This window comes from Macaca mulatta, chromosome 3 (genome assembly GCF_049350105.2).
Source record: "Macaca mulatta isolate MMU2019108-1 chromosome 3, T2T-MMU8v2.0, whole genome shotgun sequence".
In the NCBI taxonomy this organism is placed as follows: domain Eukaryota; kingdom Metazoa; phylum Chordata; class Mammalia; order Primates; family Cercopithecidae; genus Macaca; species Macaca mulatta.
This window is the reverse complement of record NC_133408.1, coordinates 101,140,890-101,168,759: the sequence shown is the minus strand read 5'-3', so window position 1 is coordinate 101,168,759 and position 27,870 is coordinate 101,140,890. Positions and strand designations below refer to the sequence as shown.

Sequence of the window (27,870 nt, the reverse complement as noted above, 5' to 3'; positions counted from 1 at the left end):
GAGTGGGCAACAAAGGGCTCTGTCCTTTCAGCCCTTCTCCTCAAGGTTATGGGTGATGTCCAATTTTAAGGCAGAAGTTCAAAGGCAGCAAACAAAGAGGAAACCGGCATCCTTTTTTTTTTCTTTTTTCCCAAAGGGAAAAAGCAGCCTCAGCTGGGAGCTGGGGAAAAAGCACCCTTAGAGGCTCCTGGGAGTCTGCTCTGCCTTGGAACCCAGACCGGGCTTGATGAAGCCTCCACGGGTCCCCGGACGGTCCCATTGTAGGCCTAGCGGTCCTGAGGTGAGCGAGGGCAGCCTGGGGTCTGACCTGTTGGCCACCTCAGGCCCCAAGGCCCTCTCCAGGGCTGAGGTCAGTCTGAGGGGATAAAGTCCATTATTCCAGGCCCTGAGATACCCCATCCCCAGGTCCCCACTTCCCACAAGGACATAGCCAACCACCTTGGCTTCCTAAGCCTGGCTTCTATTGTAGCCAATTCCTGACTTAGTCACCTTCTCACCCTTTCAGGGGCCGGATAACTTGCCCCTCAACTAGGTAGGGCGTTTTTTTGGGGGGGGTGGGGGAGGGGGGCAGACATTTGGCAGTAAAAGGCGATCAGGGAGAGGAATGTCACACCAGGATACTCCAATTTCCACCGTCTTTATTTTCCTTGTGCCCAGTTGCCTGTATACATGCTGCAACACACACGGTGGGTAAGAACCAGAATTGAGGACAGGCCAACACTCCCAGTACAAATGGAGCCAATAGACATTTCTTAATACAGGGAGGCAAAGGAGATTCAATGGGAGGGTGCCTGGCTTTCCCAGATGAGATCCCCAGTCTGGGCAGGCCGACTGCCTCTGAGCATTTCCCTAACACTTTCCAAATGTTGCAAGAGATTAAAAAGACCATTCTCAATACCTTTTCCACCCCCTCCAACACCCCAAAGGAAATCAACTAATGGCAAAAAAAGAGAAAGAAAGAAAGAAAGAAAGGAAGGAAGGAAGGAAGGAAGGAAGGAAGGAAGGAAGGAAGGAAGGAAGGAAGGAAGGAAAACAAAATTGGTTATGGTTTCTTTATTTACAAGTTTTTTGAACACCATCCCTGTATGAAGCATACATTCAAATATTCTTAGCAGTGAGCGAGTTTAACCATGGAACACTGTAAACAGATAGAGCCTTTAAATATTTTCATCATCTCTTTTCCCCTCTACATTGCATCTTTTAAAATTCGCTTTGGTTCCTTCAGGGAAATATATATATATAATATAATATTTATCTTTTAAAATAATTCCACCTCACTCTCAGGCTCTTGGAAGGTCACCAGAAGCTTCCAAGCTCAGTTCAGGAGCCAATGAGGGTAGAGTGTGGTGCTGGAACCCGGTGTTTTGGGGGACTCAAGGCCCTCATAGCCAAAGCTGGAGACCTGCTGGCCAGGCCTGCTGCTCTGCAGCCAGACACTGAGCAAATCCAAGCTTCATTACATGTGGTGGAGAGTTTGCCAAACTGCCGCACTCCACAGCCATTTCCTGCAGAGATCTCAGGGGCCAGTGGCCTGGCCGCAGCTTCTTGGCTTTTCCATATCTCCCACCTCAGGGAACAGTCCACTCTGTGACGAGGCTTTGGGCCTGAGTGGTAGGCTGAAACCAAGACCCTCATTTGGTAGAAAGAAAAGCCAGGTGGGCTGTAGGAGGCGGTGGCTAGGAACTCAGGGCTGGATAAGTGTAGTGGGTGGCTAGGAGGAGTGGAAAGACACTGACGCCACCTGGAATCACAGATTTCTTTTCCCACAAGGATTTGCAGCCCTCTTCCACCTCATAGCCACCTCTAAGTCCAGCCGCCGCCGTTCACATTGGCTTTGGAAAGCAGCCTCATTCTGGGCACCTAGTAATCCTACCCCTTCCTCCTGCCCCTGTCCCCAAGCTGAACTGGTCTTGGAGAGCACACAGCTTTTTGACTCAGGGGTCCTGGGGGTGGGTAGGCTCCCAGTAGAGGGAGGATGTGGAGGGGTTAGCCTCCAGGGGGTCTGGCAGGGGGCCCAGTCCCCAGTGGAGACCACACCCAGCCCGCAGCTCTGCAGGCTCCAAGAGTGAACCACCAGGGGTCCCAAACCTGTCATTCTAGCTGATACACAGCTCTCAGAATCCAATGATTATTAGGAATCTTAACCACTGAGATCTTAATCAAGAGAGTCCCAGGCCGCCTCGTGTGGGGCTATCTCCATGCATCCCTCTCTTGCACACCTCTTTTCAAAAGTCACCATGTGGCTTGACCTTGTCAAGGGCAAAATCTGCATATTATCTCATGTGTATGAAGCCCCCCACCCAATTCCAGCCGCTGGAGCCTTAGAGGAGTGGATTCGCTGAGTAGTACTGTAAACGGTCTCTGTTAATTTTTTTTTCCTTCATTCTCCTGTTCTGAAACCAGATTTTGACTTGACGATCAGTGAGGTTGAGCATGCGGGACAGTTGCAGGCGCTTCTCTTTGTTGATGTAGACGCTGAAGAAGAACTCTCGCTCCAGCTCTCGGATCTGGTACTTTGTATAGGGGCAGCGCTTTTTGCGGGTGCGTTGGCCACCTGTGAAGGGAGAAAAGGCACGGGGTGAGTCCGGTGTGGGGCTGCAATCCACCCCAGAGCCCATAGCTGAGGAGAAGGGCTGCCACAGGGACTGGTGGTCCAGCCCAAGCCCCGTCAAAGTCTCCCCAGGCCCCTGCCTTTAACTCTATGACTGCATGCTTGGAACCGTCGCAGTTGGAGGCTCAGCCACAGATAAAAGCCAGCTCCCTAGATAGGCCCCCGGGGAAGCTGCTCCCGCTGCCCCTAGAACAGAAAGGAGGGCTTCGTACAGCAACAGGCGAGTTTGCGCTGCCTAAGCCTCTTTGAAAGCAGCCGAGTGGGGGTTGCCGGCTGCCTCTAGCCGGCCAGACTAAACAAACAGCCGCCTGCGGACATTTCACCTTCCAGCACCTGGGCTGCCCCTTCCCAAGGCAGTAAAGGCGGCTCCAGTCCCAATCTTTCCAGGCTGCGGCCAAGACTGGGCAGTCGTTAACATCTGCGGCGGCTGCCGGGTCTTTGTCAGCCTGAGTCCTGGCCACCAGCTCCTGCCTCCCCAGCCAGCCTCCCGGCTCCCCCGAGGTGGGGAGGTGGCAGCGGAAGCCCCCTACCCCAGGCCTTCGCTGAGCACCACGGACACACGGTCACCCTGCACACGGCAGAGCAGTGGCGCTATCTTAGGTGGGGTGAAGGCAAAGGGGGCTTCCCGAAGCTGCGGGCAGGCTCTATTGATCCCCCTTAAAAAAAAAAGAAAAGAAAAAAGAAAAAAAAAAGACCTACAAGACAAGAAAAAAAATCGCTTTTGACAGATTGAATAACAATTGTGAATAACATGCAGTTGGGCAGAAGGAGGCACGTAATTGCCACCACGCCAGAGGAAAATGGCTTCCTTTGGACAAAAAGGCCAACTTTGGGTTAATTTGTTTCTTTTAATATATTGCTGGAGCTAAGCGGGCTACTTTATCTGTTAAACGCGCTCCTAGCGCCGTCGTTAAACAGCGACGCCTTTGAATCCCGGCCGGACTGGAGTCCCGGCGCAACACATGGCTTTTATAAAAATCTCCGGATTACCTTGCTATCAAAGGCTCCCGAAGCCCTTGCAGGGGGAATTTACAGGCGCCCACCTCTGGCTCCCCAGCCCGGAGCTGGCCCCGAGCGGGGTCGAGCTGCCGGGCTTGGGAGCTGAGAAGGGAAAAAAGCGAAAAGAGGAGTTGTTTTTTTTTTTGCAGACATGCCTTGGCCGGTGGGTATTTCACGGCCAATTTCAGCACTCGCCACGTGATCCCGCCTTTTATAACAAAGTTTTGTTGGGGGAAACCTAAAGGCCCTTCATAAACCTTATATGCTTATAAAACAGCATATAAAAATTTAACAGCGGTGCTGCGCTAGATTTCCAACTCCCCTTTCATAAAGCGCAGGGCGCTGCCTTTATACGTACTGGAGCCGCCGGCCTTGTCCTCAGTGTGGCCGGAAGACGACTCTGGGCTGCTGCTGCTCTCCGGGCGCCGCCGCCGCTCTTTCTCCTCCGCCGCCGCCGCCGTCTCCCGGCAGCCGCCGCCGCCGCTGTCCGAACTTGAAGTTGCCGGCGCGCCCGTGGCTGCCGCCGCCGCGGAGGTCGCCGTGGCCGCCGGGGGCCCCTTCTCGGCGCTCTTGTCCCCGGGGTAGTCGGAGGAGGCGAGGTTTTCCGGGGTGCCGTAGGCTGTCTCGAAAAACTGGTCGAAAGCCTGTGGCAGGACGCCGTTCCTGCCCACGGTGCTATAGAAATTGGACGAGACGGCGGGGGTGGGGTGGTGGTAGACGTTGGCGGAGCTCTTGGCCAGCACGTCGCCAGGCACGCCGGCCGCGCTGGGCGCCTGCAGGCAGTCTCTGTGCACGAGCTCCTCCGCGGAGTAGCAGTGGGCCAGATTGCCGCGGGGGTGCCATTTAGTGGCGGGCTCAATGGCGTACTCTCTGAAGGTCACTTCGCGCACGGGTTGGACCTGGGGCAGGTTGGAGGAGTAGGAGTATGTCATTGGGCGCGAAGACGGGGTCTGGGGCAGAAAAGAAGGGAGGCTGGAGAAATCTGGACCCGAGACGTAGTAAGTACAACTTGGCAAATACATGTTAGAGGAGCAGGGACCACGCTCATCAAAATCCATCATTGGGCTACCTTGGGCTCTCCGCAGTAGCCGAGCTTAACATGATTCTCCACTGCAGCTGCCTCTTTGAAGCGGATCCGTGAAGTAGAAATTTGGAGACGTAAGCTGACGTGGAAATCTATCCCCATCCTTAGCAGGGAGGTGCTGGTCATGTGACCCGATGTTGAAATTGACAAGCTGCGAGCTAGTCCGGGCCTTTTTTTCCCCCCCCTTTCCTTTTTTTTTTTTTTTTTTCCTCCCCTCCCCTCCCTCCCGGCTTCCTTTCTTTGTAGCCACCTCAGGGGAAGCAACAGATCGTCACTCGGTGTTCTCACCGAAAGCACGTAATCGCCGGTGTAACTCATGTTCGCTGGGGGCCTCCCGGCGCGCGGAGAGGCTGGGGTGCGCCCCCATGCAGCATGCTTGTGCTCAATTGCAGGGTCCTGGTTCTCGAGTGTGCAGAGGGCGGTGAGAGCTCAACTCTCGTGCCCACCTCCCACCCGCAGCTCTCCGGGTGGGTGAGGGGTGCCCTGGACTGGGGATAGCCAGGTGGGAGCCCGTCGCTGTGTGGCTTGTGGTCTCGGAGTCTGTTCTCCTGGAGGCTCGCATTTGCACCCCGTTCTTCGCAGTCCCCCTCCCATAGACTTGCTCTGGGAAGCGCCTCTGCCTCCGACCCTAGCCGGCACCCCTTCGGGGCCAGAGTTTGAAGCCGTGGATGTGCCTGCCTCATGGCTTGTCCGATTTGCACGGTGACTTGATTACACTCTCTCATTCATGGTCACTTCCGAAGCGCTTTAGTGCTTTCCGTCCCTAAACCGCCCACAGCCAGAACGGCTTCTCCCCGCGGTTTGTCACTGATCCGCAAGGCCCGGAAGGGCCTTCGTCTTACCCGGGATCCACCTCTCCCCTCATCTTCCCTGCCTGCCTCCTCATCCCACCTTCTGTCCTTGGAGAAACCCCCCCCTCCTCGCTGCCTGCCGGGCTTCGGAGTGACTCGGCAGAGACAGAGGCACAGGGGCTGCCCCGCTGCTCACCGGTCCACCCATCTGCCTGGTCTTCTGGAGCTGAGGACGCGGGAAACCATGCAATTGAGGCAACCCTTGGGCTGCTTTAGAGGCGCTGACATCCGAGGAGCCTTCTCCTGGGTATGCTGCATCTTCGTGGGGGGCCCACCAGGCTGCTTGCAGAGCTCCAGGGGTGTGGGGAGAATGGGGGTGGAAAGGACGGGCTGAGGGCCAAGGAGAGGTGGCTGAGAAAGGGGTAACTCGCCTACTCTCCTGCTCTCCTTCTCTCTTTCCTTGCAATGTGTGAGAGTGAAAGCAAGGGATGTGCAGGGCAAAAACTCAGAGAGCTCTGTGCCTTTCCTACTATTCATTCCACAGAAGGAATACAATGCCAGAGAAAGGAGAGGTGCTTCCCCAACTCCCTGCACCTGGGAAGACAGGGATGCCTTTAAAAGGCTAGGTTTGTGCTAAGGATAAAGAGAGACCATAGCAATACTCTGAGTCTAGCTTTCTTGAGAAGAGGAAAAAAATAAATTAAGAAGGTAAAATATGCTCCACAACCTGCAGGATTGAAGGAGCAATGTTTGGAGGAAGCGAAAGAAGGGAGAGGACACAGAGCAGCCAGGCAGGGCCAGGAGCTGAGAGGGGCCCAGACCTGAGGCCTCCCAACAACTCTCTTCTTGGAAGGATCGGGAGTGTTGCTGAAGGAAAATAAAAGATATATAAAAAGATAACCTTTTGCTTTTCCCTCTCCAGGAAATAGCCAAAGGTATTTACATATTTTGGGGGAGATTTAGAGTATAAACTCTAAGATCTTTGGTATATAAGTGTCATCATCGATTTATTTATTTATTGCTGAGCTGACTGTAACTGACTCAATAACAAATCTAATCATGTATTGCACTGGAAAAGAAATATTCTCATTATGTATTTTCTCCAAATAATGGCCTACCATTGCATTTGAATACCTGCTGTAAATATCAATAATATCGAGTAATTACTCTGTACTCGAGTAAACTAATTTACTAGCATTAATGTTTCTGTGGCTTTCCACCTCCCCCCACCACCACCTTTACAAGGATTGCTTATCACAAATCAAGCTACTTGGACACATTGGTTTAATGAACTCTTTATTCAAGATTTGCTACAAGAACTTTCATGTCCCTTGAATCCCTGAGAACTGAATTTGAAATTATTTGTGCATCTTCAGCTTGACATATTTGTCCACTGTGGCTTGTCCAGAGGGCAGCAGTGCTGTGAGTGAGAAGTTCCAATGGGAAGGAAGGTTATTGGAGAAGAGTAGCTTCAGACCTCCTAAAGCTGGGAAGCACATTTACAGAATTGCCCTGCAGCGAAAAAAACTTCTATTTCCAGCAGTGACCAACAAGGCTAAATATTTGTTTCTCCACAGCATCTCTTTTTTAGAGACAGAATATAAAAGACAGAAGGAGAGGTTTCAAACAAAAGTATTCCAGCTGTTCCCTGGCTTGATTTTGGCTATCCCAAACTCTCTCTCTGCAGCCCACCCAGTCCTCACCACCCCTACCTTCGAACAAAAGGAATGCATGAAGGGTTTCAGTGACTTTGCCATAACAAAGGCGCCACCATTGCGGGGCTCGCCCCGCCCCTGGGTGAAGGCAAACAAATTCTTGCACTTGTATTAGGGCTTTTAAGACCATAATTGAACCCGGGGGCGTCTAGGAAAACCGAAAACAGTTCTAGACAGACCTGCGGTTTTATAGCAGTTTTGGCAGTCAACTTCAGCTTGTGCCTGAACAGACGGGGCTGTGGTGGCCCGCCAGCGGGGGATGCCAGGCCACCTCCCCCAGCGGCACACAGCCCCTCTCTTAATTAGATCGGTTTTCCCCTGGTGTCAGGGAGAGCGGTCCCGGCAGAAAGGTCGGTATTGGGGTGTGCGCTGTTCCGCATAACCATTGCCTCCCATGTCCTCCTGGAGAGCCAGACCGAGAGGGTGCTGGCAGGGCTGGATCCCATAGGTGTCCGCAGGAGACAAAGGCGAATTCCGGATAAAAGGCTGGGGGTGAAAAAGGCGCTCCGGGAGCGGCTGGCAGGGCATTTCGGCAGGCTGCACCGAAGCCGGGTGCCCGGAGGGACTTGCAGCCTGGAAGTGGGTGTGTGGGGGCGCTGCCGTGAAGATGGATGAGGGAAAAGGCTTTTGATATCAGCAGAAGGGAAAAAGCCTGAAGTGACCGAACGCTTTTAGTTGCCCAGCAGGAATAGGAGAAGGGTACTCAGGTCCCCAAGACTGCGCAATGTCCCAGTTTTGCCCGCTCCTGCCCTCGTGTGCGGAATACGCTGGCGGTGTGAATGTGAAGGTTTCTCCAGGCAGGCGGCTGGGGTGAGGGGTGGGCGCAGCTCTGAGGATCAGACCAAATTCAGGGGAAGAAGGGAAGGCAGACCTTCAGGTCCTTGGTTTTGACTTTGCTCTGATCCTATGATTGACTCTTCCGCTTTGCAGGAGGTCCAACAGCCGAGCGTAACCCACTGGGCTCTGGGAAAGACCCGACTGAGGCTAAAGCCGCCCCGGAAGGCCAAGTCCGAGTTCCATTTCTTGAAGAGGCCGGCGCGGGTAAGGCTGTGACATTGGCCCTGGCGACTGGCTTCCCAGGAGCTGTTCTTTCTCAGGAGCTCCAGAGCTCGCGCCATCTCCAGAAAACTGTTCAGGGTGTATTTCCTTTTATCGTCAACCCAGAGCCCCACCGCGGCTAATGCAAGAGGCCAAAAAATGTTTGGAGGAAGAAAAACAAAGGCAGGAAGTGGCGGCGGCCTGACGGTGCGTGTGTGTCTGCAGAGAAGGGAGGGAGCCCGGTTCAGTCTCTTCTTGTTTTTCCAAATTTCAAGGTCCAGGCAGCCCTCTGCAAGGCTGGGCCCCATCGCTCCCCGCACGGCATTTGGAGGTGGCCACCCGGAGAGGAGAAGGCCGACGCCCGCGCCAGGCTTGTCAGGCGGAAACAGCTAACAAGGAGATTTGGTCAGCAAAACAGACCGAGCCTTTCGGAGGCTTCGTCTGATTTGGCCCGAAAGGTTGGGGAGGGGGGGCTTGCGCAGCGCCTCCGGGACCCTCCTCTCTGGGGACGACCATCCCTGAGCCTTACGCTTCGTTCCACCGCCTTTGCAAGCGGAATATCGGAATAAAGTGGGTCCAGGCGCCTCTGCCGCCTCCGCTTCTTCTTGCAGCCGGAGGGGTCCGGGAGGCAGCGGGAGGGCGCCGGCGGGCAGTGCCCAGGCGGGGTGGCCTTGAAGCCGTCGGTGCGCACCGGGCAATGCGAGGCCTTGTTACCGTGGTTGTTGTGCTGGGGGCGTTTCCAGCACAGTCATTCAAGGGACGTGAGCTGCAAGGATCGTCACTTGACAGGCAGCTTAACACCCTCTCACTCCAAGGGAGGATAGAGCTGGGTGGCCGGGAGCACCTCCACACTCCAGGCTTCTCAGCTCCAACTGACAAAGCTGCTGGGCCACCCTCTTCTCTCCTTGGGGCTAGCTTGGGAGGCAGCAGCTGCTCCTTGTCCCAGAAATCTGAGAATGCGAAGTCCCCAGTACTTGCACATGCAGGCCTTTGAATGCCCAGCATTTGTCCACAGTCTCAATGTCAATGCCAAGCTGCCCCAGTCACCACTGTCCTTCTCAAGGGGGTCCTGTCCCCCTACAGTTCCTGATCCTGCTCCTGTCCCCCCTAAAGTTCCTGTCTCCTGCCCTGCCTCCTTCCAGCCATTCTCACCTGCTGGGACTCTTCCGTACCTTTTTTGATGCCTCTGCTAGACTGAGCAAGGGCTGAGGTGCCACTGGAGGGCACCCAATACTCAGGTGCAGAGCAGAGGGGCTGTTAGGTCCCTGACTCTCCCCCAACTTCGGGCCTCCACCAGAGCCTGAACTAAGTCTCCCACCTCCTTCTTTGGAATACTCCACCCCAAGGCCCCACCAAATCCGGCTTATCTCCCTTCCTCTCCCCTCCCTTCTCTAGCCTCCTTTCTTCCCCAACACTTCCTCCTTCTCTTCTGCAGACCCAGCTGCTGCTTTTCTAGGCTGGGCAACCCAGATGGGATAGGCCTGGGAGGGGTGAGGACCCACTTGACAGACTGAATCTCACTCCCAGATGGCTACAGTTAAGTTTCTCTCTTGTTGGATTGCTTAGGGCACCATCAATATTTTGCCTCCTCCTGCTTGCCTAAGCCCTTACTTTCCTCTGCCCACAAATGTCGCACTGTTTCTAGAAAGCTACACAGAAGAGTATTTCAACCCTGGTGATCATACTGCACACAGGTGCAAGAACTGGCCGGGAGGCCCTGGCTAGAAATGGCAACAGAGCTCTTCTCCTCCATTTCAGGAATATCTCCTTCCAAATAGAAGGGTTCCTGTGGGCATGTCTGTTTTCCATGGTGAGCTGGGGAGGTGAGTTGCCCGGGAAGGCCCAGGAGATCTCCCAGTATTTGTTCTCAGGGCATGGCTTATTGCCAGATCATTGCCAATCTATCACATTTTCCAGGCGCTGCACAAAGGCAGCACTGAGGCTTCGATAAAAAATCAAGAGATCACCTCTGTCACTACCAGGTGGAGGCAGGGGTTAATTTGTCCCTTTGCTGAGACACCCACCCTCCCCCAAGGTCCCCTACACTTCCTAAAAGCTCAGAAATAGGTAGTGCCCTGAAGTTGACCTCATAATTCTGCTTGGTCTGACTGGCAGTTTCAGTCATCCTTCAAAGCCCCTAAATATCTGAAAAGGCCCATACCCTTCCCCTGGCCACTGCAGAGTGGGGCACAGGGCTCAGCTGAGGGTCTCAAGTACCCAAGCAATCTGGTTATCATTTACATTAGTGGATCCCAAACTGAAGGGAGAAGAGAAGATTTACTTCCTTTATTAACTATTTTTATTTTTATTGTTGCCAATTATTAGACTTCTTTTTCCTATAGAGTGGGAACAAATGGGGTGGGGGAGACTTTGAAGGGCGAAGCCCTAGTTCTCAGGATCTGCCTTCCATTCCCCGTGCAGCTTTGGCCCAAACGGGTTTCCCAGCAGAGTGTGTCTGAGATAAAGAAGACAAAAGGGGGTGGCCCAACCCAAAGGTTGGCTCTGGTCCTTGGGCCTCGGTCCCCACAGCCGTAGCTCACAGGAAGCCCGCATGCCACAAAGCTCCAACCTGCTTCCTAGGGCAGCTCCATTTCCACTCAGTGCTCGTGGTGGCTCACATTCCAGGCTTGAGAAGAACCATCACCCCATCCAGCCCTCCTCCCCTACACACCCTGCCAGGCATTTCTGCTACCCATTCACAGACAATTGTTTCTGCTATATATGCCCCCACAGCACAGCCCATCCATGTAGCCCTAGGGGTACAACTCAGATTTTTCGCTTCCGCGAAAAGAAATCCCTTGCACGTCCTCTTTGGTTCACCTGGAGAGACAGGCTCAGCGGCAGATCAGGCTTAAGCTAACTGTTTACCGCAGGGTCTGATGCTCTGACCTGTTGGAGGCAGGCTATGGGCAGGAGGTAAGGGGCTCTCTCCCTCGCAGAGTGCAGTGAAGGATTCTTGGGGGCTGGGAGTCAAGGGTTTTTACCTTGGAAGATTGCGCCTCACATCTCAGTGTGGATTTTAGGCAGGAGAAGAGCATCAAGGGTCTCACCAAAGGCCTGCCACGCACTACGGAGGGGCCTGGACTCAGGGACCCCAGGAGAGGCTCTCCAGCAGGGTCTTGGCTCCCCTATCCTCTTCCCCGCCAAGTTGGCCCTGCTCGGCCCTATGTTCCTACCAGGACCCAGAACTCCGATCCAGCCACGTCCTCTCCCCTGGGCTTGCAGGCGCTCCCTCTCGCCCCTGCTAGGCCTCAGCGGGCTCCGAAGTCTGCTGGACTGGGGCAAATGCCGCTCTTCTGGGACGGGGACACAGCCTGGGCCACCCGTGGCTGCCAGGACTCCTTTCCAACAAGGCTGGGAATGGGAGAGTTGGAAATCAAGAAAGAACCTCTGCCTCCAGTGCACGAGCCCAGAGCCCAGGCTACCAGAACCCGCTTGCAGCAAGCTAACTGCACGTCCTGTGCCTTCTTGAGACCGCGGTAGCGACCGGCCCTGACCGTGGAGGCGGCCGTGGCACGGAGGACTTGACCTTTACGGCGAGAGAGAAGGGCGCTCGCTGAGCGGCGGGGAGGGGGACTCTGCTCTCTCCAGCCTCCTCCACCCAATAGCAGTCCGCTCGACCCACGCCTGCTGCGCGCTCACCCCCTTTCCCCCTCCATTTTGTGCAGAGTCCGCAGACCCGAGGCCGGAAACAAAGCCCCCAGCCCTGCTCTCACCACCCTTCTTGCAAGCGGCTGTTGCCAACCCCCCCAGGCCAGAGGCTCAGAGCTAACGCCAAGCTCCTTAAGGCCCTCTCTCCACGGCCCTCTTCTCTCGCCTGACCCCAGCCTCCCTCAGCCAGCGCCTGGGTACCACTCTGGGTGCCAACCGGGACCTGCCGGTGCCACGGTCCCATGCGCGGGGTCCCGACCTCGGGCTGCGGGCGGCGCCGGGGCCTACAGCCCAGCGGCACGGAGCGTGGTAGAGGCGCGGGGCGCAGCGGAGCCCGAGGCTGCCTCCCGCCCGGGCGGCCGGCGCGGCCGGTGGGGTGCACAGCGTGGCCTCGCGTGCCCGGCTTGCTCTCCGCTCCCTCGGATCGCTCCCTCCCCTCGGCTCCGGGTTCAGAAAGCGGAAGTATTTGGTAGAGAAAAACACGGTTTCTTTTCAGCTCGTCTCAAAATCCCTTTTAGAGAAAATGCTCCTGTCAAGTTTTATTTCCCGTTGCAAACCACCTTCCACGCTGCCAAGAATTAAGACCGGGAGAGATTAAATACCGGATTATTCTCTTGAGGAGGGCGGGGCGGGGCGGGGAAGTGGGCACCCGCACCAAACATTCCTTGAAGTCGGCTTGTGCTGATCCAGCCGCGCCCGGGGAGTCCCGCGAAGGCCCGCGCGGCCTGCGGTGACGTCAGCCTGCACTTGCGGGACCACTCACCCGCACAGACCCGGCCCTCGCGGTTCCGCGCTGGGACCTCAGCCCGCCGTCCTACCGCAGCCCCGACCGGCCCGCGTGCCGTCTGAGGGAGGCCGGCTTTCCACCGGCCTGAACCTCCATTTTGAGTAGGGGGTTCTTGTAGAAGCGTGGAGGGTTTGGGGCCGCGCCTCAGTCCCTGAGGGGTGCGACATCAGGTAGCTCTCGGAGTTCACACCCCAGTACCTGGGGGAGGTCCTATGTCGCCGCACAACCGCCCTCAGAGGTTTGGAAATCTCTGAGACCCGTTGTAATTATTTCTGCCGGGTGGATCCGGCTCTTCAGGGCCACGAGAGCCGGGCAGAAATGAAATCAACTGTGGCAAGGCCTTGGCTGCTTTCATGGAGGAATTTTTCTGCGCCAGTGTCTTTTTTTCTTCCCTTTAAAATAAAATTAAAAATAGCAAGCACTATTCAGGCATTCATCAGAGATAGGTAGATGCACAAGGATTGAGTGGGCATTTTCATAAAGAATGAGGCCGGCTGTTACGGACCCGGCGGCCTAGCAGATGAAAACTTAATTAGCGTGCCTGTCCTAAAACCTAGGCATAAATCTCCCTCTGCCTTTTGGATAACTCTACATCTTCGCTTATGAGAAACGGGATGTGAGCAACTCGCTGCACATTTCTCTGATTCTCCAGGTCTTGGTCGGCTGACACGCATTCGATCAAGTTTAAAGGAATGCGCATAAATCAGCAAACCCCTACCGTCTCCTTGGGAGAGGTCCGCAAATCCAGGAGGGCGCCTCTGAACCCACCGGGTCTGGGGATTAGCAGTCCAGGGCAACCTCCGTCTGGGCTTCTGAACTCGGGAATTCGCAGAGGAAGCAAGACACTGCATCTTCACCGAGCCCTCCAAACACATGCAGTAGAGTGCAATCTGCACTTACATCTATTACAAAGTGAAATCTGTGTCAACTCTCCACACACAAATGTTGCATCTGCAGCTGAATTTCGCTGCCTAGTGGTGAATTTTTAAGAAAAGATTTCAACTAGGTTGTTTTAATTTTTTTCTTTCCTTTTCTGTTACTTATTTTTAACCCACAACTTGAATGGGTGGCTTCAGCTCTGCATCAGTCACAAATAGGAGTAAAATGCACAGCGACATTTAACAATCATCCACTTAAAGTAACTAAATATGACAGTACTGAGAGCAGATAGAAAAAGTAGGGTTTTTTTAAGGTCCTATTTTTATTATTTTGTATTCAGGAAGAGTTTTCTTTTTAGAAAAAATACTTCAGTCAGGTTTTCAACAACATTATTCACAGATCAGTGGCTGATACTATTATTCCTGTTTTTCAGAGGTGGCTGGTCTCTCCTTGGACTTTTTTTTCTCTTTCAGGTTTTAGACTGATTGCTATTTGGGCGTTAAAGGAGCCATCATAAATAATCCATGCCCACCTCTGGTTATCTGGTAGATCCATAGAAATTTTAAATAGAAGGAGAGTTAGGTAAGATCCATACTATCAATGACCATTTTAGAACTGGGGGAAAAAAAACCCCACAACAACCCTGAAATATCTTCTGTCATTACAGTTTCAAAAACTAGAGAGAAAAAAAGAAGGCTACTACTTTACCCAGGGTTCCTGTAGTGGTGATGGCTTTCGAAAGGGGCGGTATCCCGGCTGGAGAGCTGCTGTTGGCCTCCTTCCTAGGCTCAGGGCTCAGAATATTTCTTACATCTAAAGAGAAATATCCCCCGTCAACAGAAGAGTCCCTTTTGGAGCTGTTCTTAAATACACAGTTTGATCCAGCTTTGAGGGAATTTTCCACCACTTTAAACATTTTGGGAGAAAGTTGTTACTTTGGCTTGATGGCAGCTCATTTGGAAATGGAGTACTGTTTGGAACAAGAGGTGGAGAGGTGGGTCTGAAGCAACATTATCATTTGTTTCCACAAGTGGAGTGAAAATCCTCAGGGCAGCAAAATATAATTGAATTTCTCAAGCCCTTTCGATATGTATGTTTCAACACCAGCCTGTTTTTGAGACAGCTTTAGAGACTCTTTCCATAATTCTCATCTATAAGGAAGCTGTGAGTCCTCAGGAGAGGTTGGAGAGGTTTCCGGCAGCCACTTTTGTAACCAATCAATATTATTTTCCATAAAATGTTGAATCTGGTTCTTCCATTCACTGTAACTTTCCTCTAATATAAAGATAAAATTAGCCTGCATCTCACAATTCTGCATCCCACGGCTACTGGTTCCACCAACATTTTAATACATATGTGCATAGCATAGATTTGACAAAAACACATTATCCTATGTGTGTATTAAATATACAAACATACATATGTATTCTTTATGACTCTGAATACAGCACCTGATTGTTGTTAGAGGTCAACAGCAGATATATTATTATTATAGTTTTGATGGAAGTTGTTAATATTAAACATATTTATTTATCCTACAAATAAAATGGCAGATTCACAAGCATCAATATAAGATTGCACACCACCCTGGAGCAGTACTCAGCTCTGAGTTATCCAGGATAACTCAGATCTGTATCCAATCCTGTGGTCATTTTGTAGCTATGAAATATTAAGTCCTCTTTACTGACCTCTCAAGAGGGGTTTCTTAGAATTTCTGAAACGTAACTCTAGAACTCTAGAATTAGCAAGGCATCTGAATCTTAATTTGCTGTAAAGACTCCTCAGTAGCTCTAATTAGAATGCGAGACCACATTGGAGGGTGAGGACCAGGAAAGAATGGTGATTTAAGAACACATCTTTGACTGTAACAAAAATGTACAGCTTTAAAGCAGATCTGCAGAAATCTGATGCAGAGAAAGCCACTGTGAAGACAAATCGAACTTAGCCATTAGAGAAAAGGAACAAAGCTTCATCTTGTAAAGTACATTTTGTACCTCAACTCTAGGAATCACCTTAAATTACAATATCTTGGGTCATTAGCAATTAATGATACGATATCTGTACAGATTCTACAAATATATATACAAGCACACACAAGCACTAATATGCAAAAGTATACATGTGTACACATATGATATATATTTACATATATACAGGGACATGTATAATTTACATATATTCAAATTTGCTCCATCTGGAGCCAAATAATTGAGTACTGAATCTCTAAAGTCAAGGAGGTAAGAGCTCTTGATTCCCTTGGTTGAAAAATTACAAGGAGGCTTGTCAACGCGAGGTGGCGCCCTTGATCTACTAATCCAGCTAAGGCCAATTCATGAGCTGTCAAAAGTCAAGGTCACAAATTGTCTTTTTTCGTCAAGGTCAAGGTTTAAGGCCTTTCGTAGTCCTGTCATTTCAACAGATATCAAAACCTGCCCTCTCAGACACATGCAGACCCAACAGCACATTTTAAAATACGACAGCCTAGGCATTGCTGATACAAAACAACTGGTTTTCATTTTCCACAGGGAGCCTGGGAATCCATACTATCTCTTCCTCCTTTCTTTTCTCTCCCTTTTGGAATATCTGACACTTTAATCTCCTTGAAGCACTTATCATTTTTTAGGATTTTAGTTATGAGGGGTTTCTCCCTTTTCTTAAAAATTTGGTAGCAAAAAAAGTACTGAATAATAATAAAGAATGGTCCTTGGTTTATATAAGACAAACCTGCTCCTTTTCTTTCTGTGCAGTGCACATTTAGCATAGGAAAGAAAAGAGTATTTTCTGCAGATTTTAATGGCAGTGACTATTTTATTAACAGAATTAATACCACTACATCACTATCAACAGGTCTAAGTTTTTTTTTCATTTTTAGTAGAAATATTTAAAAAGCAGGTGCACAAATACATTTTCACAGTGTGCTGAGTGTCTTTATTTACAAGATATCATTCTATAGTGAATATGAACAAAACGAATGTGCTGGTTGAAATAACTGCTTAAAAATGTGCTGTGAAGATGAATCACTAATCTTTCTAATGCAGTCTGATAAAACAATAAACATGGAAAAATACTAATCTCTTAATAGATCAAAATATAGAATGAAGACACCTAAATATTTCAGGGGAATGAATTTTCATTTTGAGTTTTCTAAAAAAGAAAAAAGAAAAATGATTTCTCCAGCAAATGTTTAGCAAATATTGTGAAATGCCAATTCAAATGAAAAAACGAATTGTGTTCAAACCGAAGTCCATCATGTTGGGATGGAAACTTTCGGGATTTCTCAAATAAAGTGAATTCTGCGGATCATCTGATGATTTAAGCATTTTCAAAAAGATACCAAATCCTTCGGAAAATAACGGATATTGGGGCAGTAAATATAGTCCAAATGCCACAAAATATGCTTGTTATAAGCAATTAAAAATTATTCTGAAAAGGACATTACCAACTCGGTTTCTCTTGTAGCCTGAAAGGTTCAGCTGGTTGGTTTTACTATACTACCAAGACAAATGATCCTCAGAAGAGTTTTCTCTCCCGTTTTCCCTTCACAGCAAATATTCCAAGATTATTATTTCAGTACCTTCTCGTTTCCCCTCTAAATCTATACATAAAATGTTTTGCAGAACATACAACAACGGTAGGAATTTCACTAAGATTTACCTGAGCAGACGCTTAACATGCAAAGGGAATGGCGACCTAAGAAGGACAAGCAGATGTTTACAATGGCCTCTTGCTTTTGTAACCAACTTCCAGATTATTACCATCTAACGCAGTGTCCTAAAATATAACGATCACATAAATACTTACAAGATTTCAGTAACTGTGTAACTTATCTGAAATTGCGTATTTTGGGGGTTGACGTTTGACATTTAACGGGCTGGGCTGGTGGGGTTGGCGAAAGAACTGGCAGTCTTTACCTTTTTTAAAGTTTTAAAACAGTTGTAGATTCCATTAAAGAGAAAGAGATCTCCTTCAGGAGAGCAAAATGCCAGTGTCTGTCTCTTTCTCTTTCCCATTCTTCAATTATTATTAAGCATTACTATCATTATCTGGGCAAAGCAACAAGTTCTGAAGCGTTTCTTCAAGTTGCCTTCTTGTTCCATTTTTAATCCATTAACTAGTGGTTTTCAGTTTGTTGATGACTTTTTTCTCTTTAACCCTCCTGTTCTGGAACCAGATTGTGACCTGCCGCTCAGAGAGATTCGTCGTGGCTGATATCCGCCTCCGTTTGTCCTTAGTAATGAATTTGTTCGTGGCGTATTCCCGTTCAAGTTCTTTTAATTGCACCTTGGTATAAGGCACGCGCTTCTTTCTCCCCCTCCTATAAGAGCTGGCATCCGAGGGATGGGAGACGACGTCTAGAAGATAAGGGAGAAGGCAAGTTACACAGGGATCGGACCCCAGCCAGGGCATAGGCGACAGCTCGATCTGAGCCACCCGCCTTGCAGCGCCCGGCTGCTCTTTGCCACGCGCTGTACAATCCGGCCTTCTGCCAAAGCCTAGAGGGTCAGTGGGGAAGGTGGTTAGTTCTGAACTGAAATGAAATCGCCCAGGGCTCCAGTGACGTCCCCAACCCGGCCATCCTGCAGGAGCAACGCGTAGGCAGTTTCGAGAGATAGCCTGGTCCAGCGGCCCACACCTTAGCGCCAAGCTCAAGGTACAACACTTCTGTGCCTGGCTCCTTTCTGGGTGCCCGTCCCAATACTCGAAGCTTCTACACTGAAGCCATTTTTGAGAGAATGAATAGGGAGGGGCAATTTGGGGAGCTGTTTTCTGGTAAATTTCTCATCCTTAAATTGGTGTCAGGGGCTGGGGAGGGCGGGGCGCAGAGTGAGAGGGAAGCTAGCCGCGGTCCCCACAAGTTCTCTCCCAGCCACCCCTCACCCAGGGAGGGCCAGGGACCAGCTCAACTCAAGGCAGTGCAGGCAGCCCCAGCCAGCCATGCTTGGGCTCCCAGGGGTGCAGAGCCGCTAGGGCAGACCAGGAAAAGAACAGAAGGGAACCCGGGATCGCCCGGGTGCGAGCGGAGGAGAAGCTGGAGCAGAGCCGGAAGACCAGGGCTGGGAATATGTCGCCATTTACCAGGCAGAGTGGACTTCCAGAGGTGGGGAGGCTGCGCCTGCTCTTTGGGGCAGTACATTTGGCCGTTCCAGCCGTTGGGCAGAGCCCAGGGCTGGTAGCTTTCCATGGGAAGACCCAGGGGCTCGTGGCGCGACTCGCCGGGGCCCCCGAGGCCCGGCACCACTGGCATATCCAGGTAGCCAGGCATGGGCTGATGGTGGTGGTAAGGCCCGGCTGCGTAGCCCTGGTGGTAGAAGGCGAACTCCTTAGCGCGGGAGCTGAACTCCTCGGCCGCTGGGCCGGCGGTATCCATGTACTTGTCCGCGAAGGCGGCGGCGGCGGCGGCGGCCGAGGCGGGCTGCGCGCACGACTTGATGGCGTTGGGGTGCGGGCCCATGCGGGCGCACGGATAGTAGCCGCTGCCGAAGTAGCCATAGGGCAGCGCCGCGGGCCCCGACGAGCTCTGCGCCGCTGCCGAGCAGGGACTGCATTGCTTGGCGGCCTCTGCGCCCGCCGGGCCCGCCGGGCCGGGCCCTCCTGAGGACGACGCGGCGGCGGCGGCGGCGGCGGCAGCGGCAGCGGCGGCGGCAGCGGCGGCAGCCGACGGGGGCGCCTCGCCGGGGGCGCTGCTGTAGGCGGACGCGGCTCCTGGCGCCAAGGGCGCCGGGTGCGCCATCAGGTTGCGGCACTGGTTGGCCGCCGCCGCCGCCGCGGCCGCGGCCGCTGCCGCCACCGAGAAGTTGCCCCCTGCCGCCGCCGCCGCCGGGTGGGGGAAGCCCCCGCCCCCGGCCCCGGCCGCCGCCGCCGCTGCCGCCGCTGCTGCAGCCGCCGCCGCCCCTTCCATGTTCTTGTTGAGCTCGTCGGCCACCAGGCCGCCGCCGTTGTCGTAGAGAAACATGACGGTGGGCTCGATCCAGCGGGGGTGGAGGAGCACGGAGGCTGTCATAGCCCGAGCCGCATGGAGAAGACCCCAGTGGCGCTGTTTTAAAAAGCCCCCAAGAAGTGAAGAGCGCGCGGCGCGGGGCCGGGGCCCGAGCAAGGGGGGCGGATCGCGCCCCGCGGGGTCGCGCCAGGCGGCCGCCCATTGGCCCGGCCCCCCCGCTCCGCCCACGGCGTATGCAAAGCGGGCGGCTCCGACTCCAGCTCTGCACGGTGCACCCGCCGTCCCCGCCGCGGCCCGCGCCATCCCCAGCGCCAGCGCCAGCCGCGCCGCCGCGCAGCATTCACCGGGGGGAGAGGCGGGGGAACGTGCGGGTGGGGCAGGGAAAGAAGGGCGGCCCCATCTCCGCCCCCCTTCCCTCCCTTTATCCCAGTGGGGCCCAGACCCGCGCAACCAGGCGGGGAGGGGAGGTGGGCTCGCGATTGGGTTGCGATCTGGAGCGATGGGGACAGGTCAGGTAATTCTGCCGGCCGTCAGGGATGGGAGAGTGGGGAGGACCGGACCAGCCTAGCTCAGAATGGGTGTTTCTTGAGGCCTCTGGGGCTGTTTCCTTTCCAGGAACCGGCGCGTATTTCTGCAGTGAGACCCTAGGACGGACATCGGCGCCTTCAGCTTCCATGGAGTTGCGATTTTGCTCTTTCCAGGGAAACAGTGGCAGGGTGTTTGCTGCTTGTCGGTTCCTGCGGATATCCTAGGACATTCCACTGGAGGCTTGGACTGCATTTAGGAGCCCCTATCCCTTCCCTGTCCACACTGTTAGTGAGCAATTTCATATGTTTGCATTTAGACCCATAGACTCAGAACGACTCATCACACACACAAACATCGTGTACACTGACACACTCACTCGCATTCACACACTTAGGTATACAGCCTGTTCCTTGCTCTGACCCTGTAACAACGCTTCCTCCTCCAGAGACTTTGAGATAGAGTGAGTGATCCGTGAGCACCATTCATCCATGCTCCCACCTTGCCAGTGTGGCTGGCTTGTTCTGGAAGGGGCTTAAGAGGAACAAGCCCCAGCTGTGCTTCTGGCTGTGACTCAAGCCCCCCTTCTGGGCTCTAACGCCTCCAGCTTCTTTGTGGACCGGACCTGACTCTCCAGGAACCTGGGAATCCACTGTTTCACTCTATTTTGGGACAAGAAAAAGGGGCTCTTTGGGGCCGCTTCCTGCCTTCCCCTCAAGTAGGATCTCCAGCCTGCAGAGGGTGCCTAGTCCTTCTTTGCCCAAGAACCAGCCCAAGAAGCCTTTCCTCTGTGCCTGGGAAATGCAACCTTTTACTGTTAGCATGGCAGGGTGTTGGTGCTGAAGAACCAAGCAGCGACCCCTCTTGCAGCTGCCATGTTTTGACGAGGGGCTCTGGGGGTCCTGCTGCTTTAGGGTCACATACTTCCACTTCCTGATTCACTACTGTGAGCTGGTGAGATGCCTAGAAGAGGAACAAGCGTTCAAAGTGAAAGTGGGCACATTACCGGAATAGTGCTGGGGAGAGTGCTGGATTCTTTTCCACCCTAGGCTGACTGGTGAGAAACCAGGCTTGGACCTGTCCTCTGCTCCTAGCTTGCACATTCAGCCCTAAACTCAGAGCAGCATGCATACCACCCCCCCCCCACACACACACACCCCACCATCTGCTCTCTAAGGCCCCTGGGCTTCCTGCAGGGTCCAGACCAATGTGGCTGGGCTTGGGCTTTTATCTGTCCTGATCCTGGGTTTGTCCTGACCAATGTAAGTGTCGCCCAATAAAACTTTCTATGACCACCACACCAGCCACCCCCCGCCCTTCCAAGTTTGCCCTTTCCTTCTTGACTTTTTAGCAGTTCTGGGTAAATATTGATTTGCCCCCAGTTTACCTTCTCCCTGACTGGTCATTTGCAGACTCAGGAACTAGCTTCTGTAGGGACCTGACTTTTCTGTTCCTTTCTGGCCCTTTCACCACCCCCCTTCCTCCTTCCAAGTGGCATTGTAAAACTCAGTGACAAAGAGACAGAGTAGGGTTCGAGGCCCCTGTTCCTAGGGACTTGAAGGCGGTTTTACATACGGGTCAGACACGGCTGGAGGCCAAGGTCAAGTTGAAAGTTGCAGTCTAGCCAGCATGAGAACTGCCATGCAAGCGTGGAGACCCAGGCAGCAGCAAAAGGCCCACTGCCCGCATGCCCTCACGCTTAATTTTCTCTCTCTTTTTAAAGTTCTCGGCTCTGACTCAGTTCGGCTGCCCAGAATTTTTTGGTGCCTTCGTGGGGTTTTTGGGGCGGTGTTTACCGAGTCTTCTCTGCCTCCGCCCTACTCAGCCAGGGCTTTGAGCGTCTTCGGTTTTCCAGCCAGACCCGGAAAAACGAAAACACAGCTTGGGGAGCCCCCACTAGCCTGCGCCTGTGCCAGCTCACCTCTGGCCATGGCGCAGCTGCCGGTGCACACCGCGGCCAAGGCCGGCTCCACATTCTTCCCTCCCCCTTCCACTTCACCGGAGCCCCGAACCCTGCGCACAGAGAAAGGGCCTCAGCTCCACAGACGACTGGGTCCCTCCTCACCAAAACTGATGAGACAAGATTTCATCTTGTCGGCCGAGGAGCCACAAGCAGGTTTGTCTGGAAGGGATGGTACTGGGGGAAGGCTTTGGATTGCATCTCAAATTAAGCTTTGCTCCTTAAATGTGGTTCTCTCGCCAAGAAAGAGCTTGGGGCCTGAATTATTGAGATTTATGGTGCACCTTTAGTGATCAAATTTATCTGGGCTTTTTTTAGTTCCCCCATGTTAAAACAATAACAACAACAACCACAAAAACAAAACAAAACAAAACCTTCTCAAAACATGCTTGCTTAGAAGAACGCACCCTGCTTGTTCGCTTCTTGTCTTGGATCTCAATATATATTTTTATTTTTCTAACAGACAGGTCCATGGCGTCCTGGCATGCCCCCACTGTTTTCAAATGTCTACATGTCCTGTCAGTATTGAGTTGTAGCCACCAATCAGTGGAGGTGGTTTATAGAAGAAGAACAAGCTCTGAATAATTTTGGGTCTGAGTTTCAGAATTTCTACTCGCTTTTAAGCAAGAATAATCTTCCTTCCCTGTCTTCTGCTGAGGGAGATAAGACATTTCTTAATGGTTCCCAATATAATTTCTTTCCCTGCCAGGCAGCCAACAAATTGACTTGCTGTGGCAAAAGAAAGGTTGGAGGACAATTAAGGCGACTGTGCTCTGGGAAGCAAGCACAGACCCTCCTAGCATTTTTCCTCTTTTCCCAACGGCAAGGTCAAGATTTGCTTGCCTGCCAAAGTAATGGATCCTGACCTTCTGAGCTGTCTGTCCCTCTGATTTTTGTTCTCCAGGCTCAGGAATTCCTATAGGATTGCATAGAGGCACCATCAACCTGACAATTTTATATTCTCAGACTCCTCATGGGTTAGACTGGGGAAGCCAGGGCACCCACTAGGATCGGCCGGCCGCGGTGGCACCTTAGGCATGACAGCCAAGCAGAGTGCTGCATGAGTAGAGGTGGGAGAGGTGGGAGAGGCTGCAGTCATTTCCCAGGTACTGCGTGGTGCACCGATTTCCCCAGAGGAGCCCTGAGAGGGCAGCGCAGGAAGGACTGGAGGGTAGTTTCTGCAGCAGGGGCTTTGTTTAAGGAATTACCAGAGCATTTCTCAGTGTTCCAAAATGCCTTGGCTGACAAGGCTTCTTACCTCCTGGGATAGACCAGGGTGCCCTGCAGGGTTTGGTTGCCCAAAAGCTTCTCACTGAAGAAAAAGACTATGGCTCGGTTTTTCTGGTTGGGGGACTGGATGCCAGCCTGGTCCATGGGGCTCTGGGCTCCCAGCGTTGGAGGAGAAAAGGACAAAGGGAAACCAGGTTTTAATCGAGTTTGATTTTCATTAGCAAATGAAATTTACCTGCTCTCACTTTAACTCCGAGGAGGCTGTCAGTGCTGCTCCCTGGCACCATTTCTTTGCATTCATCCAGCATTAGGATAAACATTCCTTGGTTGGTTCTAAAGACACTTTGTATTTCAGGATATTCATGTGCTTTTAATGTATCCAACCAGCTTTACAAGCCACTTTTGCAGAACATCTTAACCCACTCTCTCCCACCCTAGGTGGGCTGGGGCACAGAGATAATGTCAAAGGAAGAAAGATCCAGAGGAAAAACTGGTTGAGGGGCTGAGGAGAGAGAAAGAGAAAAAACAAAATCATCAAACAGTGTAGCACCTCTGAAGCCAAACTTGAGCAGATCATTTGGGAAAGGAGCAAGTGGGGGACTGCTCTGCTTACGGAGGGAATTTTGAGTGTCCCCATCAGGTGGAAGCTGTACCCTCTTTCTTAAGGTGAAAGGGTTGGTAGGTCCTGAGATCTGGGTTGAAGTTAGCCAGTGGACAGGGAAATGGCGCATTGAGTCACTCACTCAAGCTTTTGTTCTAGATTTTTGTGCATTTGAAACAATAATAAGGCAGTAAAAGGCTTGAGGCTGTGGGGATAGTTTTGGGCTACGGTCACTGTAGTGACCAAATGTTAACATGGTGAAAGTGGAAGTGCAAGGTCCAGGAAGATCCACAGGGACCCCCACTTTGCCTTTAAGAACCCTTCATGGGGTGGATCTGAAGGACAGCAGATTTTTGGAGGAGCAGCTCTCCTGCTGCCTGTAGAGTTCTTTTTTTTTTTTTTTTTTTTTCCCCCCCAGGTACCACAAAGCCACTAGTGCACAGGGCCTCAGAAAATACGGCAGGAGCTCAAGGAAAACTCCAATTTGAGTACAGCCCTGCCCTGTTTCCCCCAGAGAGTCTCTGAGCAAGGAGATCTCCACCCGACACACACCATTTCAGAACAACCAGGTTCCAGACTCCCATGAGGAGCATCCTCCACTGCAAAGCCTTGGCCAGCCGCGCCTGGACTCCCCAGAGTTGGCGCAAACTCCGGCCTCCAAAACTCGGCTCTGGGAGGCCTAGGTGACTCCGAGGCCGGCAGCGGCCGCGGCCGCGGCAGCGGCGGCGGTGGTGGAAGAGCTCTTTCCTCCGACAGTGCCTCTGATCGCTCTTCACTGGAGCTGGAGACAGCCTTCGCGTAAAGGACCGGAGCGTGAGTTAGAAGCAGAGGGAGCTTGGAGAAGGGCTCGGCCGGAAGGAGGAAATGTCTTCTCGCAGTGCGCGGCCAGCCCGCGGGGGACACCGGCTTGCTGGACTATGGGGCCCCTGCCACCCAGGGAGTGACCTGCGGGTCACTCAGCTGGGGCGCTGGGCGAGCGCGGGACGGCCCGGAGAATTCCGTCCGGCTGCGACGTGAAGAGGACGACGGGTCTCTGTACCCGACTCTGCCACTGGCCCAGAGGAATTTTACCCTTGGGCGCCCACCCCCGCCCTAGCTTGATGCTTACACCCGCAACAAAACAGGAAACCAGGACTGGGCAGTTCATTCTTTAAGTCAACAAATACACTGAAGACTTCGAGCGTTTGAAGGAAGTAGGGGGTTTGCACGAAAGCCGGACTCGGCTTTCTCGCTGAGAAAGCAGCGCAGGCAGCCAGGCGGCCTGGGCCCGCGGGGGTCCATCTCGCCCTAGATTCCTAAGAACTCCCACGGCCCTGTTCCCAGCTGCGAATTCTTAATGCACAACGCGACGGAGGGAAGGAAATTCACCAGCGCAGCGACGAGGAAGGGGAACTCAGGACCCCTTCAAGTACACACTGAGGTGTGATCAGAGTTTTATGGGCACGTTATATGCTGTAATTATAACGATGTGTGTGCCTCGATATGCACGCACATTCACGCATCAAACGTGCGTATACACACAGAGTGAATGTGCGCATCCAATGTCATGTGGGTGAAATACAGGCATCATAACCAGCCCTACGAAAAAAAATTCACCCTGTCGGACCAGCCTGGTGACATACTTCGCTGGCGCATCTCCTAACTCACTTTTCCGACCACTCACCATTCCCTCTCCTGTGGCTTTGTAAATACACCTGTCCCCCGTGGAAGGTGAGTCCTGGACTGGCTTTGCCCGGTTCACATGTCCTCCCCAGAACCTCCATCTGGCTCCAAGGACCCTAGCTGAGCGGGTTTAGAGCACCCGGCACTGTTCAAGGAGGAGCCGCGGTTCCTTTGTCCCGTGGCTCCAGCCGCGTTCCGCCCAGCTCTCAGGGAAACGAAGCGCTCAGTACGAACTTCTGATATTAGTTTTTATGGGTATTTACACTCTGGTGAGGGGAGCTGACTACGGAAGCTCCATCAATCAGCCCCCAACCTTGGGTTTAGATATTCAGTTTATGGGTTGGGAGAGGGAGTTTACCGGAAAGAAAGCATCAGGGTTGGCCGCTGACTCCAGAGAAGTGAAAAGGGAGTAAGGTCTTTTCTGTTTCTGGAAATCAAGAATTAGGAATGGGCAACTACAGGTGCTAACCAACAGACCACTTTTTTGTTTTTTGGTAGCCCTTTGGCAGGGATAGTTTTTCCACCTTTGCCCCACATAGTTGTGTTTTTTTTTTTTAATCCTTTTATTATGGACTTTGTCAAACACACACACAAGCATAACAAACCCCTATGTACCCAGCTCCTAGTTTTGACCACTATTATAATTTCATCTTCAAATGTTTTATTATCCACTTCCTCTCTCTCTCTCTTTAGTATTTTGAAGTAAATCCCAGATAGTGTCACATCATTTCACCCCCACCATAGGATTTCGAAGATCTGTTATATTTCAAGATTGAGCAAAAGGACTTGAAATGGGGTTATTGCAATGAAACTCTAGAAAAAACCTGAGGGTTCACCCAGGAGTAAGCTGGACAAAAGAGGGGTTTGAGAGGTAGACCCATCTTGCCTAAAAATCTTGTCTCATCTTTCTAAAAATTACATATGAAAGAGGAAGATTTATGTTACCTTTTTATATGAGTGAATCGTCCTTTAATAGAAAATTTCTGTTGCTGTGTCAGAATTATGGGGGAACACAAAAAACATACCTCAGTCCTTAGTGTGTCCTAAATTGACATATATTCACTTATTAGTGGGTAAATGACTATATTCCATTTCAGCACAACTCCTCCCCTGGTAGAAACTCAAAAGAAATTTCTAATGATTAAACTAGGAAAGTTTGCACTGAATTGATGGCTCATCAGAACAACTGCAGTTTTCAGAAAGAAATTCAATGCCGAGCATTGAAAATATCCCCCTAGCAATAAGGGATTTTTAAAGAAAAGAATGAATAAAGGTGTTATGGTTTCTTTTGTTTTAATCTGGTAGTCTAATTTACAATGAGCATGATTCTCCCCATCGAACTCTGAAAGTGACTTAACTGAAAGCCTTGGCGACTTCAGAAAGCAAAACGGTAAAAACAGAAAATAGCACACTGTTGAATTTGACAACTTTTACACTACCCGGCTGCTTAATAAATTCTGACCCCACTTGTCTGAGTTGATACTGATCATCTTTTCTATGGCAGTATTTTGTATTTGGGTTGTTTATGGTTTCTTAATTAATTTTTTTGAGTAGTGATTAAATATCTGGGATGCTTTTACACTAAGCATATAAATTCTCATATAAATTCTACATTAAGCATATAAATTAGAAAAGAGCTATTTGATGAAACTCATAAGAGGTATGTAAATTTAAAAAGAGAAGAAAGTGTGTGTACATATTTTACAATAATCTCGAATGACTCCAACTGTATGTTGCAGAAGCCATGAGCTCTCTGCCCACTGTCTGTGGGGTATCAGCAATATCGACTCCTACCAAGCCTTGGGCACAGTGGTGGGTTTATGGATCCTGTGTCTCTTGATCCTAAGATGGAGTTCACTACAGGGGTGAGGGCTTGGGTCAGGGTAAGGGTGGGGACTGTAGAAGTCAAACAATTCGGAGGAAGAGGGAGAGGGGAAGAGAGAAGCCACAGACAAGCCAGGAGACAAAGAGGAAGGGAGAGATGGGAGGGAGAAGAATAAGAAGCAATGAAACTGTAATTCTCCACAAATATTTAAGCTACAGCAGCTCAAAGATGGCCTGTTTTTAAAGCTTAGCAGAAGCCCATTCTCTGCTGAAGCCTGTTCTTTGCGGAAGCCTGGCTGGGGGGTAGTGGGGGTGGTGCCGCTCTTGAGTCTTCCTTGCCTTTTAGGTCCAAGCCTCCCTGTGATTTCTGTAACTGCTCAAAAACAACCTGGGCTTTGAGAATCTGATTATTGTCCGGAGTTAAATGCAGGCTCGACCTTCTCCCCATAGAGAGTCCAAACACGTGAATTCCTGCTGCTATCAGCTTCAGAGGCAGAGGTCGAGAGCTGAGCTTGGGACAACCCTTCAAGCCTGCTAGCAATTACCTGCTCTCAGCCACTTTTTAAAAGGCCATA

The 27,870-nt window shown here is 51.7% G+C and overlaps 3 protein-coding genes and 1 long non-coding RNA gene across 15 annotated transcripts; 2 read left to right on the top strand and 2 right to left on the bottom strand.

The window, feature by feature from the left end:
• Positions 1-621: 621 nt before the first annotated feature.
• On the bottom strand, positions 622-4,671 carry HOXA11 (homeobox A11). Its single transcript, XM_015133828.3, has 2 exons — positions 3,969-4,671; positions 622-2,554 (listed from the first exon to the last, which is right to left on the bottom strand). Exons 1-2 carry the CDS (start codon positions 4,669-4,671, stop codon positions 2,322-2,324), a joined length of 936 nt encoding a protein of 311 aa, XP_014989314.1. The 3' UTR covers positions 622-2,321.
• On the top strand, positions 4,595-8,823 carry LOC114676955 (uncharacterized). 9 transcript variants are annotated; one of them, XM_077997997.1, is made up of 4 exons: positions 5,658-5,792; positions 8,131-8,241; positions 8,365-8,421; positions 8,514-8,823. In XM_077997997.1, the coding sequence occupies exons 1-4, from the start codon at positions 5,730-5,732 to the stop codon at positions 8,805-8,807; spliced, it is 525 nt and encodes a 174-aa protein (XP_077854123.1). In that variant the 5' UTR covers positions 5,658-5,729; the 3' UTR covers positions 8,808-8,823. The 9 variants fall into 9 exon arrangements, 5 of the variants coding, with proteins under 5 accessions (XP_077854123.1, XP_028701755.1, XP_028701756.2 ...); XM_077997996.1 differs by lacking the exon at positions 5,658-5,792 and adding an exon at positions 7,847-7,987; XR_003728199.2 differs by adding an exon at positions 7,063-7,117 and having other exon boundaries at positions 4,595-5,792; positions 8,131-8,823.
• Positions 6,769-19,691, bottom strand: HOXA13 (homeobox A13). Of its 3 annotated transcripts, XM_077997995.1 has the most exons (4): positions 18,632-19,691; positions 17,357-17,907; positions 14,264-14,368; positions 6,769-13,068 (listed from the first exon to the last, which is right to left on the bottom strand). In XM_077997995.1, exons 1-2 carry the CDS (start codon positions 19,554-19,556, stop codon positions 17,663-17,665), a joined length of 1,170 nt encoding a protein of 389 aa, XP_077854121.1. In that variant the 5' UTR covers positions 19,557-19,691; the 3' UTR covers positions 6,769-13,068; positions 14,264-14,368; positions 17,357-17,662. The 3 variants fall into 3 exon arrangements, with proteins under 3 accessions (XP_077854121.1, XP_077854120.1, XP_002803404.3); XM_077997994.1 differs by having other exon boundaries at positions 6,769-13,578; positions 14,264-17,907; XM_002803358.4 differs by having other exon boundaries at positions 14,264-17,907.
• Positions 17,914-26,948, top strand: LOC106997481 (uncharacterized). 2 transcript variants are annotated; one of them, XR_013415895.1, is made up of 3 exons: positions 17,914-18,653; positions 20,109-22,134; positions 24,228-26,948. It is a non-coding gene; the product is annotated as an uncharacterized LOC106997481 (long non-coding RNA). The 2 variants fall into 2 exon arrangements; XR_013415894.1 differs by lacking the exon at positions 17,914-18,653 and adding an exon at positions 19,868-20,007.
• Positions 26,949-27,870: the final 922 nt, after the last annotated feature.